We start from the raw sequence: 13,718 nt of genomic DNA, 5'->3' as shown, positions 1-13,718 counted from the left end.
ATATCAGTTGCGTTTTGTTATTCCATATCAGTTGCGTTTTGTTATTCCATATCAGTTGCGTTTTGTTATACCACGTTTTATGTCACGTCCCACGGGAGCTTGATAAAAAGTATCCTATGTCCTTCTCCTGGCTCTAAGCTACCTCCCCACCAATTTTCAGCCAAATCAATTCAGCCGTTCTTGAGTTATAAATAGTGTAACTAACACGACTTTCTTTTATATATATATAGATAAGTGTGGGAAATTTCATACTCCTCCGTCCGCGCAATTTTCGTAAAAAGTGGACAAAGTTTTTGCTTCACGTATTAATATATAGACAACAATTTTTTTTTTGCTTTCAGACAATACTCCTGGCTTTGGAGACCATAAATTCTGGTGTTGAAGAACAGCTTTGTACTTTCCTGGCTGAGTTGCGGAGGTGCTGTATAGTCACGCCCGACCAAATGGATAGGGTGAGTGGCCGGTCCCAGTTTTTTATTGCTTAGATGGGTGGATGAGCTCACGGCTCACCTGGTGTTGAGTGGTTACCGGAGCCCATAGATATCTACGACGAAAATGCGCCACACACCTTGAGATATCAGTTCTAAGGTCTCGGTATAGTTTCAAACCGAAACGCATTACTGCTTCACGGTGGAAATAGGCAGGGCGGTGGTAACTCACAAGAGGTCCTACCACCAGTAACAACTTTGACAATAGAACCATAATAATGTACAAACTTATAATTTCAATTAATTATAGTCGAATCTCGACTATCGGGAGACCAGTAGTTTCATGAAATGCCTCATACTACTATAAATGTCACCATCAATGTCTACATGACGGAGATGACAATATCTAGGTACAATAATCGGACCATGTCGCTGAAAATGACAGAGCTTAGTCGCTAATGACTAAAAAATAATTTATTCCCAAAGTGGGTAGTAGACAATACTAAAATTTTTATTTTATTAAATTAAAATTAAAATTACTGGTGGTAAGACCTCTTGTGAGTCCGCACGGGTAGGTACCACCACCCTGGCAATTTCTGCCGTGAAGCAGTAATGCGTTTCGGTTTAAAGGGTGGGGCAGCCGTGGTACCTATACTGAGATCTTAGAACTAACATCTCTAGGTGGATGACGCACTTACGTTGTAGATGTCTATGGGCTGATTTTACAAGGATTGGAAATTATATAAAACTTGGCTTCGGTCTTATTGAAATTTTTATTTCAATAATTATTTAAAACCGACAAGGCTGTATGGGCTTAGATCCCCTTGCCTTTTCTAATAAGAAAAAATGTCTATGGGCTGCTATGGTTATTAACACCAGGTGTGACTAACGTCCTCGTATCGGTTTTTGTCTCAGGGCTTCATCCGCGTGCTCGAGGATATGAATGATATCGTCCTGGACGTGCCTCTCGCTTACATCATGCTGGACAGGTTCTTGGAGCGGTGCCAGACGAGGTTCAGGCTCGGGGACAACGTGCTGAAGCGAGTGCCGACCAGGTGAGCCGGATGTACACGCAATTAGCGACCTTAATTTATAGGTGTTAAGGACTAAAATTGATTAAGCTAAATTTAGTATTGATTGTGTTAATTTTAGTAGACTAGATCAGCCGGATGTACACGCAATTAGCAACCTCAATTAGTAGTCCTTAAGGACTAAAATTGATTAAGCTAAATTTGAGTATTTATTGTGCTAGTCGTCGTGTCCTAATAGATGTCTGGTGGACGAGGTCAGCCGGATGGATATACACACAATTAGCAACCTTAATTAATAGCCCGTTAAGGACTAAAATTTATTAACCAAAATTGAGTATTTATTGGAATTTGGCAATATTTCAATAATTCACTAATCAGATTTCTTTTAAAGGACACATTGAATTATATTAGCTCTCAAGTCACTTTTTTTATGGGGTTTTATGACCTGATAACTAAGACCTTTAGGTCACGGATGCACACGCAATTAGCAACGTTCATTAATGCCGTTAAAGACTAAAATTGATTAAGCTAAATTTAGTATTTTGGTTGTGTTAATTTTAGTCGTCGTGGCCTGAAGGATAAGACGTCCGATGCACCGGTGTTCGAATCCTGCAGGCGGGTCCCAATTTTTCTAATGAACTACGTACATAACAAATGTTCACGATTATTGTTGTATTGCTTACTTCAAAAGTATATCTATCTCTTTCTTTCGTTACCGATATTCTGTAGACATATGTTTTGTCTCTTTCTTTTCTATCGCTTTTTACTAATCAATACTGGTCGTCTCCAACCGGCAGAGGTCGCAAGCGCTTCGTGTCCGAAGGAGACGGAGGCGCCATCAAGGATCACGCGCTGAAGCTGCGCGAGTGAATGCGAGGACGCCTGCCGACACACAGACACCGGACACCCCTGGAGGCGCCGCCCCCCCCGCCCCCTGCCCCCGCCGCCGCCCCCCGGGACCGCACGGTTGCGAGAGTGCCTTATGACGCGCGGGCGCGGTGACGTCACAGCGGCTACATACAGCGTGTGTTTTATTTTTCTTGGACAATAAATTACACAGTGTCGGAATTTATTTGTGAGACGATAGTCATCGTCACTATCCGTGTATGAATCGCGTTGTTAAGTTGTAATGGATAGTGCGATACAGGGTGTTTCGGGTAGACGCGCGGGTTCGGTGACGTCACAACGGCTACATACAGCGTGTGTTTTTTTTTCTTCTTTCTAATTGACAATAAAATTAATTATCACGGACTGTTTGTGAGACAATGCTTCATCTGAATCTACTATCTGTGTAAGAATCGCGTTGTAAAGTTGAAGCAGGTTATATTATACAGGATGCGCAGGGAATTTTGGTCTGAAGGTAGACGCCTGAACTTCACAAGTGGATTCGGTTGGAATTTAACAGAGGTCGCGTCAGTCTGATGTCCACGGGCCGCTGTAGTGATGGCGCGCCGGGCTCGCTCGTCCGAACTGCGAATCGATAAAAGACAAAAAGAAAAAAATGATAACTATTGAGCAATAATTTGTTAATAATCAAAACTAGATCCGATCTTCTGTCCGTATTAGTCTTGTAATGGCATTTGAGTATATAATAACATCGACGCTTGAAAGGCAAATGTGACTAAGCGACAATGCGTGAACTTTAAACTGTAGATTAATTTAATTAATTAATGAAATTAACTAAAAATAATTTAATTATAAAAATTTAACCTTGAAATTAATATAAAATATACCTGAGAAATACCTGAAAAAAATTCTATTTTAACGAATCTAGCTGTAGGATTGAAATTATTTTAATAGACCTAGAAATATATAAATTTTTTTGGCGCATCGTATATGGTTATTGCCTATCATTTATCTACAAAGCAGTTATTGTCGCTTAGTCACGTTTGCCTTTCAAGCGTCGATATGTACATATATATATATATATATATATATATCAAGGGCTGAAAAGCTATTTGATCTAAGCGAAATTTTTGTAACATTACAGAAGAGAGCCATTTAAAGTTTAAAATTTTGGGAAAAAATACTAAAAAAATTTTTTTTGTTTATTTTAATAGAGTAAACTTAATTGAAGTTCAATTAAAAACATCGAACTGTTGATGATAAAATCTATACATATAAATAAAATTGGAGTGTCTGTTTGTAATATTGAAATAACCGCTTTTTACTAAATGCATATACGGTACATACACCAAAATAACATTTTTTACAATTTTTGTCTGTCTGTCTGTCTGTCTGTCTGTTTGTTTGTTCCGACTAATCTCTGGAACGACTGGACCGATTTTGACGAGACTTTCACTGATAGGTAGCTGATGATATAAGGAGTAATTTAGGCTACTTTTTTTTAGACTAGCTTCGCCCCGCGGCTTCACTCGCGCTACGACAATAACGCGGGTAGCATCGCGGGACTCAGCTATCAATAATAAAATTTAATGTTTCCGAAGCGAAGCGAGGGCGGGTCGCTAATATCAAATAAAGCGGACATTTAATTACAAAGATTAAATATCGCTTAAAACCAATAGCCTTTTCGTCCTTTGATATATAAAATGTGTTATTTAAAAAAATATATATTTATGTATATGTTTAAGTGATGCGCGTGTTTTGTTTGGATACGAATGTGTGAATGTTTATATTAAATGTTGACAGTTGAGAGTTTAAGGGTAGGATAGAGTAAGTAAGGGTCGGGTCACACTGGCAGCGATTGTCGTCTCAAACCGCTCACGCTACGTTCTGGTCGCGACCTTGTACGCTGCGTGTTGAGTCCCCACTCGTGTGGCTTCCGCAGACTTCAGGGTCGGCTTAACGTCGGTTGAACTGTGAGCTTGAGTGTCCAACGATAATCCCGGTAATGCGAAGATAGGTCTCGAAGCGAAATGAATATGACCCCCCCCCTTTCCCCGCTAGAACTCGGCGGATCCCGGGAAACCACCACCCGGAATGGATGCACTTATAAAACTTGAGGCATTGCAGCATATTGAGTATATGCAGGGTGTCCAAGAAAGTATGGATAATTCTGAAACACCTTATAGTAGAGCTATTGGGGACACACAAAAAAAATGGTTTCAGGAAAACAAAAAATCGCTAATCCTGATTATCCTAGTAAGGATAACGGATCAAACTGTTTAAAATATTGTATTGTCATCGATCCTTAATAAGTATGCCTAATTTCGAGTTAATCCGACGTTTTGAAGGGGGTCAATATCTTGTTCAAAGATTCCGTTACTAACTAACATAAGTCTGAAGCTAATAAAAGCGTATTAAAAATGATTCAAATTCAATGAACATCATTTTTGACTATGACGTAATTACTATACGCTTATTATGTATTGTACGTCCCACTAATTCGGTAATTATGTTCAGATTCGGTTAAGTTTGCCTACGTTTGCCGCTAGGGGCGCTTTTCCAGTTCCATACAAATTTGAGTTAACTTTTACGCTATCGAGAACGTTAAAAAACTCGCACTGAGCACACTGGGACGTTATACGTAAACGCCTTAACGTATTAGAGACCTTAGAACTTGTATCTCAAGATGGGTGGCGCATTTGCGTTGTAGATGTCCATGGGCTCCAGTAACCGCTTAACACCAGGTGGGCTGTGAGCTCGTCCACCCATCTAAGCAATAAAAAAAAACGCCAACGTCGCGTATGCCCGACGAAGTGATGATAATTAGTTTTGTTTTTGTTTTGATATCAATCAAACAAATTCGAGATTCGTTGAATTGTATTATTATATTAAAATGTGTGTTAGACTTTAAATTTTTATTTTTTGATTGCTTAGGTGGGTGGACGAGCTCACAGCCCACCCGGTGTTAAGTGGTTAATGAAGTGGTTAGTAAATGCGCCACCCACCTTGAGATATCAGTTCTAAGGTCTCAGTATAGTTGAATATGCAATTTCGAAAAGGGCACATCTCTGAAAATGTGAAATGTTCAGGAAATGAAAAAAAGCATGATTATTTTCTAAAGCAGTGTAAAATTTAAAATATTAATTTTCGAGATATATTTTAGTGTTAATTAGAAATTGAAAATTAGTGGAATTATTATAAAATGGGTGTAGGTAAGCCTCAAAACTACATGTGTATGAAAAAACGTATTTGACAAAATATGCGACATGTGCCCTTTTCGAAATTTCATATTCAGTTACAACGGCTGCCCCGCCCTTCAAACCAAAACGCATTACTGCTTCACGGCAGAAATAGGCGGGGTGGTGGTACCTACCCGCGCGGACTCACAAGACGTCCTACCACCAGTACTTTTACGGATTTAATTTCGCGTTTTTTTTTTTAAATGGCATTATCATTGTTTATGACGCTTCGAGAATGATTGCGAATGAATACTGCGACTCGGTGTGTCTGGTGAATGTTATGTCGTTTTACCCACCGGGATGGGACGATCCCGTAATCCCGCGGGATCATAATATATGCGATATTAATGACGTTTTTTTTTTCATTCTTTAACTTTTTTTTTATATTTTTCCGCTTACGTTGTGGTGTCTGTGTGTTAATTTCTTTCCTTATATAAAAGTATTGTAAACAAAACAAAAAAAAAAATATAAATAATAAAAATATGCCTTTTGTTTTATTTATATGGTGAAAGTTTGACAGTGTGAATTTAGGTTAATAAATCTCAGTGGATCTTTTTGGGATGAATCTTTTAAATGTGCTCGAGAAGTTGGTGTATGAAGTCAAAGTTTTTTTATTTCTTAGATGGGTGGACGAGCTCACAGCCCACCTGGTGTTAAGTGGTTGCTGGAGCCCATAGATATCTACAACGTAAATGCGCCACCCACCTTGAGATATAAGTTCTAAGATCTCAAGTATAGTTACAACGGCTGCCTCACCCTTCAAACCGAAACGCATTACTGCTTCACAGCAGAAGGTAAGCTTTTGGTGTTTGTGAATACGTCATTACGGATACTCCCGATCCACTAACGGTGCTTTAAGGTACCTCAAGCACCGGTCATCGTCGAACCCGTCGCTTGTGACGAAGGGCTCGACGAGTAAATCAACCCACAGACAGCCCACTGAGCTTCTCGCCGGATCTCAGTGGGTCGCGTTTCCGATCCGGTGGTAGATTCTGCGAAGCACTGCTCTTGCTAGGGTCAGAGTTAGCAACGTCGTCGGGTTTGAGCCCCGTGAGCTCACCTACTAGTTAAGGCTACGCTAAAATGGTCTCAAGACCATCAGCTTAGGTAGAAAAAAAGGTGTTTTTGGGGCGTCCTGTGAGCCCGCCTGGGTAGGTACCATCACTCTGCTTACTTCTGCTACGAAGCGATCACGCGTTGTGGTTTGGATAGTGGGGTTACCGCTGATGCTCAATTAACTAGGTCAGGGCAAGGGCGGATCCAGGGGGGGGGGTCATGGGGATCATGACCCCCCCTGAGCTGGTTCCAGGACCTAGGTGGACCACATATTGAACATAATGATTTTAGGACCACGGTTATGGAATATAAATAAGCTGCCTCATTCCGGGCGTGATAGTGCTTCTCTGGATTTCTTCAAGAGAAGATGACAATATGTACAAGTTATTAAGTATGTGTTAAGTTTTTCAAGTGTACAATAAAGAATAAATCCTTTAAGTACAGTACTTACGTACATTAATAAAATACCTACTTTTTACTTGTATCTATTGTTATCAAAATTAAATTATAAGTTCTTGACTTGACCATGACTATGTGACCCCCTCCTGGCACCAAAGCTGGATCCGCCCTTGGGTCAGGGCTGTCCAAACTACATACCTTTGCGAGCTAATTAAATTTACTACAAAAGCTGGAGAGCAGTCGAAAAAAATATTTTCAGTTTTCAAGTTAAAAAATATTCAGGGCAGTACCTAATCTAGTTACTTTCCCAATATATTATACCTACCCCCAATAATAGTAAAAGATAGCTTCACTTTTAAATTATGTCATGAGAATTGAATGTTACAAGAATAAAGATAGATTATACCAAATATTGATTGCGTGTTTCGACAAAGAATTCTATTAGCTAAATTTTTTTAGATGCTTGGTCTAACTTACAGCCTACCTGGTATTAAGTGGTAACTAGAGCCCCTAGACATCTATAACGTAAATACCGCCACCCACCTTGAGATATAAGTTCTAAGGTCTCAGTACAGTTACAACGGCTGCCGCACCCTTCAAACCGAAACGCATTACTGCTTCACGGCAGAAATAGGCAGGGCGGTGGTACCTACTCGTGCGGACTCACAAGAGTTCTTACCACCAGTAATTACGCAAATTAAAATTTTCCGGGTTTTTATTTTTATTACTCAGTGTTATTCCTTCACCGTGGAAGTCGATCGTGAACATTTGTTAAGTACGTATTTTATTAGAAAAATTGGTACCCGCCTGCGGGATTCGAACACCGGTGCATCGCTAGATACGAATGCACCGGACGTCTTATCCTTTGCATGGTATGTATTTTTAAAACTATTTTCTGATTAAAACATTTGTGGCGGGCCGCGTGATCACCAGCATGCGGTCCGCGGGCCGTTGTCAAGACAGTCCTAATCTGAAACGTCAACTGCTATTAGCTTCCTCCTACGCTGTCACTATACGTTATTGCCACTAAAAAATCGAAAGTATTCTTACATTATAGCAAACTGGACACATTCATTTTGTTCTGTGTCCAAATATTAGTTTTTCCATTGTTTCCTTACTTGAGCCTGTATATATTTTGTCTTTTCTTCTTATTTTTATTATAGTTTTACATTAACGGTAGGCAGCGGCTTGGCTATGCCGCTGGCATTGCTGAAGTCCATGGGTGACGGTAACCACTCACCATCAGGAGGGCCGTATGCTCGTCTGCCTACAAGGGCAATAAAAAAAAAACCCACGTACCCAGCCTCAAACCTTACAATAAATCAAAGGGTTGAGTTAAAATCAGCGTAGGAGGCAGTCTCCTCCCGGTGATGGTCACGGGGCGACCTAAGGGGGTTGAGGCTGCGCCGCACGCTACCGTCACTCTAGCGCGCTGGCACCAGGAGGACGGGACGGCGCGTCGGCGGCTGCGGACTGCGATGCGGTCCGCATTTTCGTCGTCGCTGTCGTCGCCGAACATACTGTTGAAGAGCAACCCGGTCGGCGGTGTATCGCGTTCCGACCCGGCAGGCTGGTTCTGGCCCAGCGGGGTATCCTGGAACACCAGCGGCACCGCCCGGGCGGCCTGGTAGGGCCGCCGTACCGCGGAGACCGACGTCGTTGGTCGTCGACTACCGCCTCGACGACCCGTCGGTCGGGCGTCCTCGGGGTGGCGCCGCGTGTCTGGTTGTAGTGTTGACCGCGGGAACCCCCCTACTCTGAACGGGTTCTGACCCCGGACGGAGATCGGACGTCGGGTGTAAGAGTGCAGGGGAGTCGTTTAGTGGGTGGGCCCTAAAATCCTTGGGCCCGCGATCTGCTCTCAACACCTGCAGATCGTTGAGTTTCACATACCCCGCGCGCCCCCTAGGCGCGGGGACCTCGTAGGAGGTTTGCCCCGGCCCGAAAAAAAAAAAAAAAAAAAAATCAGCGTTATACGATGCGTCCTTTGAATGGCGTCAGCTGAGCCAACAACTTCTTTCAAAGCCTTTCTCTCTCTCTCTCTCTCTCTCTCTCTCTCTCTCTTTCTCATTTATTTATCTGTAATAATCTAAATTTACGTGAAAGACAATTGTCTTTTTCTTCTTATTTTTAATATTATTACATCCGCAAAAATAATTCTGATCGCGACGAAAAAGAGCATACAGTTGCCTAATGTATCTTTGGCTGTCTCGAAGATCGAAGTTCAAATATATTGCGAGACTTAAATTAAATGGAGAGCTTGTTATCCAAAGATCAACCCATAACTAAACATTAATAATAAAACACAACGATAAGTATCAAAACTGTTTATTTTTTTTTTGTTCAACATTAACCATACATAAAATGTACTTATAACTAGAATTGTGGTGACAAAATCAACATAATTTCAATGAATTTATTATTTAACTAAATAAACGAAAGATTTCGCCGCCTACCTCATGTTCAGTGGTCACTAGAGCCTACAGACATCAACAGCGTTAAACCTACCCACGTTTACAAATGAGTTCTTACGTCTCAATTCTATAGGTACCGATCCGGTGGTAGATTCTGCGAAGCACTGCTCTTGCTAGGGCCAGTGTTAGCAACAACATCAGGTTTGAGCCCCGTGAGCTCACCTACTAGCCTGGCGACGCTAACATGATCTCTCTAGACTAGAGGTCGGCAACGCGGCGTCCCCGATCGATTCTTAATGCGCCCTCGCTGGACTAATGTAAATGTATGACGGCCAGAGCGAGAAAACTTCTTCAGCTGTTAGAACGGGGTAAACTTAATTGAAGTTCAATTAAGAACATTGAACTGTTGATGCTAATACCAAATAAAATGCACCTTTAATTACAAAAATAAATGTATGTGAATTATTAAGTGATATGTCGCTTAGTACGAATACCCTTTCACCCTTCGATATGTACCCTCGAAAACTTAAACATAACTACCCTCATATTTGTGCTTTAAAATAATTCAACTACTACCTGTTCATAGATTTAAGAAAACTGTCAAGGAACGTTTGTGCAACAAGGCGTATTATAAAGTTAAGGATTATCTACTAGATGGCACTACGTGGGAATGAGGCGCTCGCTCCTGGCCTTTTCATTTTTCATTATTATTACCTATTATTTTGTAATTGTATTTTTGACTTGTTTTTTCGTTTATTGCAAATCTAGTTATTTAAAATAAAATAAAAATGAGATTTTTCTCAAATATATTTTTTTACAAAAAAAAACTCGCTGAGTTTGTTCCGCCGGTTCTTCTCAGGACTGTGGCTTTTTTTGGAACCGGTGGTAGAGTTAACATTGTTATTTATATTTTGACATTCAACAAGTGTGTTATACTGACATCTAAGTTGAAATAAACGAATTTGAATTTGAATTTGAATTCATTGTAATAAAGAAAAAATCCAACTATATTTATATACATATCGACGCTTGAAAGGCAAACATGACTAAGCGACAATGCGTGAACTTTACAGTAGACTAATAATAAAGTTGAAATATCTGAAAAAAATTATATTTTAACGAATCTAGCTGTAGGATTGAAATGATTTTAATAGACCTAGAAATATATATTTTTTACGCATCGAATATGGTTATTGCCTATCATTTATGTACAAGGCAGTTATTGTCGCTTAGTCACGTTTTTCTTTCAAGCGTCGATATGTCTAAGAATGAACACAATAATAATACGTGAGTGCGCAATTGTACTCCAGTTCCAAATTTCAATAAAAAAACAAACAAGCTACAATATAAAAAAAAATATTGCAAGTCAGTTCATACTTAATTGCACCTACCCGCACGGACTCACAAGAGGTCCTGCCGCTAGTAATTACGCAAATTATAATTTTGCGGGTTTGGTTTTTATTACATGTGATGATTTTTATTACACGATGCTATTCCTTCACCGTGGAAGTCAATCGTGAACATTTGTCAAGTACGTATTTCATTAGAAAAATTGGTACCCGCCTGCGGGATTCGAACAGCGGTGCATCGCTACATACGAATGCACCGGACGTCTTATCCTTTAGTCCACGACGACTTCACTTTCACTATATCGTCAAATATCAATTCAATATAGACAGCGTTAATAACGCCTGATCGCCAATATGTCAGCGCTTGTGAGCACTGCGTATATGCGAACTCTCCTTCAGTCAATAACAAGCCAATGTTATCAGGGATGCCTATGCTACTAAAATTAATAAAAATTGTAAATAAAAAACATTTTAAACAACAACAAAGATTAACATTTCATAAAATATGACACACGACAGTTGGGGAGCCCAAGAAGCTAAATAGGTATTGACTTATCCGAACTTCGCGGAGACCTTTTGGATTGTTAAGATTAGATGCTAATTTTTCAAAAATGTACAAAAAAGCGTGTGGCACTCGGGAACTGCCGCGGTAAAGCTATTGCATAGCATTTTTTATCAACTTATACAATTATAATTAGACAATGATAATTTAATATTAAAACAATAATAAAACAAGACCACGCTATATGAAACATTAATAAAAGCAAAACCTTAACTGTCCCCTTCACACTCATAAGCTAGACCGCGCGAGAGAGAGATGGGCAGACTTTTCATGATGCGCATGCAGTGCGACGTCACGCCGCGCGCTTATTCACAAACACTACACAAGCGCAACGTGTGAATGTGTTGAACGCGAGCTACATGGTAGGCGGAGTGGGGGGTGGAAGGTTTTTTTCGTTGCGGAATTTCATGATTCGGTCGCCGCGCTCAAGGCCCGCGATAAAATCTATGCAATAGCTTAAAAATAATATTGGTTGTCTGTTAGGTCGATTTACGGACGATAGTTTTACGTGATAACGCCAGTAGCGGAAATATTCGAACTGCTAGTTATGACGTCACGCGAGAAGAGAGATGAATGTGTCACAAGCCAACACTTGGGCGGATCTTGCCTATCTATCGTTTGTTCCGCGCTCTCGTTTACACGCTCAAACTCGGGCGGAACGTGACACTTTTTCGAGCGTACAGCCGGTGTTCACCGATTTACAAGACGTTATCAGACTTTTTGGCGGGAACGCGAGGAGTGAAGTTGTGTGATTTGTTTTGTTTTGTCTATTTAGTGTTTCTTCAGGTTTAAATGTGTAATAATGGTGGTTTATTAACTGTTTGATATCTGTGAAAGTGCACACATGTGGGAAAATAAAACAAAGCCGCTGGACGTAACTTCTCGGGATCCTCCAAAAAGTCCTCTGAAAAAATCTTAGTAAATGACCACCATTTTACTGAGATTATATTTCATCCCATTCATCTCATCTCATTTAATTTCATCCCAGTCGATTACTGTCTCAAATTAATCATCTTCATTTCATTTCACTCTATAATATCATTTTTCATATAAATATGAATATAAATTAAAATGAGACATGACTTAAAGGTCTTAGCTACCAGGACATAAAATCCCTTAAAAAAAACAAGACGTTATCACGTCAAAAAATCCAACAAAGAAATACTCGAGCGCTTCAGATATTAATAGCGTAAGCGCCACATTTGTTTTTGATGACCGATAAATATAAATCAGCCTGTTTTGCACGGCGGCAGTGGCCATACCGAGGGGAAATGGAAAAAAAAACATTTCATTCCAGCACGTCAGGTTTTTTTATATTACTTAGATGGGTGGACGAGCTCACGGCCCACCTGGTGTTAAGTGGTTACTGGATCCCATAGACATCTACAACGTAAATGCGCCACCCACCTTGAGATATAAGTTCTAAGCTCTCAGTATAGTTACAACGGCTGCCCCACCCTTCAAACCGAAACGCATTACTGTTTCACGGCAGAAATAGGCGGGGTGGTGGTACCTACCCGTGCGGACTCACAAGAAGTCCTACCACCAGTAAAAAGTTCAGTTATTCAGAACGGATGTTAAGTATATCCGAGACAGACAACACAACACGAGAACCCTCTTGTCGTGGCCGCCAGAAATTATATACCCGATCCTGCGGACCGAATGGTAAACAGTCGACATCGCCCTAAACACGTCATTACGGATCCTCCCGATCCATTAACGGTGCTTTCAGGTACCTCAAGCACCGGTCATAGTCCTCGTCGAACCCGTCGCTTGCGACGAAGGACTCGACGAGTAAATTAACCCACAGACACAGTCCACTGAGTTTCTCGCCGGATCTTCTCAGTGGGTCGCGTTTCCGATCCGGTGGTAGATTCTACGAAGCACTGCTCTTGCTAGGGTTCGTGTTAGCAACGTCGTCAGGTTTGAGCCCCGTAAACTCACCTACTAGTTAAGGTTACGCTGAAATGATCTCTCAAGACCATCAGCTTAGGTCGAAAAAAAGGTGTGTCCTGTGAGCCCGCACGAGTAAGTACCACCACTCTGTTTACTTCTGCTACGAAGCGATCACGCGTTTTGGTTTGTGTAATGGGGCTACCATTGATACTCAATCAACTAGGTCAGGGCTGTCCAAACTATAGGTTTGAGCCCCGTGAGCTCACCTACTAGCCCGGCGACACTGACATGATCTCTTTAGACCATCAGCTTAGGTAGAAAAAAAAAGTATTTTTTTTTGTCAAAAATATATTTTCTCAATCATCATCATCATTATTATTATCAACATAACAAGTGGAATCGTCTTCATAACAATATACCGTTTCTATTTGTATGTTTTCATCGCAATCTCGCGTGTCTGCAACAAGAAATGACTAACCATTATTAAATATATATATA

The 13,718-nt window shown here is 40.7% G+C and overlaps 2 protein-coding genes across 5 annotated transcripts in view; one reads left to right on the top strand and one right to left on the bottom strand.

Annotated features, from left to right (window-relative positions):
- The window catches only part of LOC101742979 (programmed cell death protein 4), a 29,305-nt gene extending 23,278 nt beyond the window's left edge, over positions 1 to 6,027 (top strand). The window contains exons 9-11 of the mRNA XM_038021334.2: positions 342 to 452; positions 1,344 to 1,483; positions 2,257 to 6,027. Of these exons, the coding sequence (XP_037877262.2) occupies positions 342 to 452; positions 1,344 to 1,483; positions 2,257 to 2,329 (324 nt within the window). The 3' untranslated portion in view covers positions 2,330 to 6,027. The remainder of the gene's footprint in view (positions 1 to 341; positions 453 to 1,343; positions 1,484 to 2,256) is intronic.
- Positions 6,028 to 9,311: 3,284 nt separating this feature from the next.
- The window catches only part of LOC101742836 (major facilitator superfamily domain-containing protein 6), a 29,701-nt gene continuing 25,294 nt past the window's right edge, over positions 9,312 to 13,718 (bottom strand). For 2 of the 4 annotated variants that reach the window (XM_038021328.2, XM_038021330.2), the window contains exon 11: positions 9,312 to 13,677. In XM_038021328.2, coding sequence (XP_037877256.1) covers positions 13,577 to 13,677 — 101 coding nt within the window. In that variant the 3' untranslated portion in view covers positions 9,312 to 13,576. Of the gene's footprint in view, positions 13,694 to 13,718 lie in introns of all 4 variants that reach the window. The other 2 variants (XM_062675884.1, XM_062675885.1) reach the window with 1 other exon arrangement.

The sequence above is a fragment of the Bombyx mori genome, chromosome 24 (assembly GCF_030269925.1).
Source record: "Bombyx mori chromosome 24, ASM3026992v2".
Lineage (NCBI taxonomy): Eukaryota > Metazoa > Arthropoda > Insecta > Lepidoptera > Bombycidae > Bombyx > Bombyx mori.
This window is presented reverse-complemented; position numbering and strand designations above follow the sequence as displayed.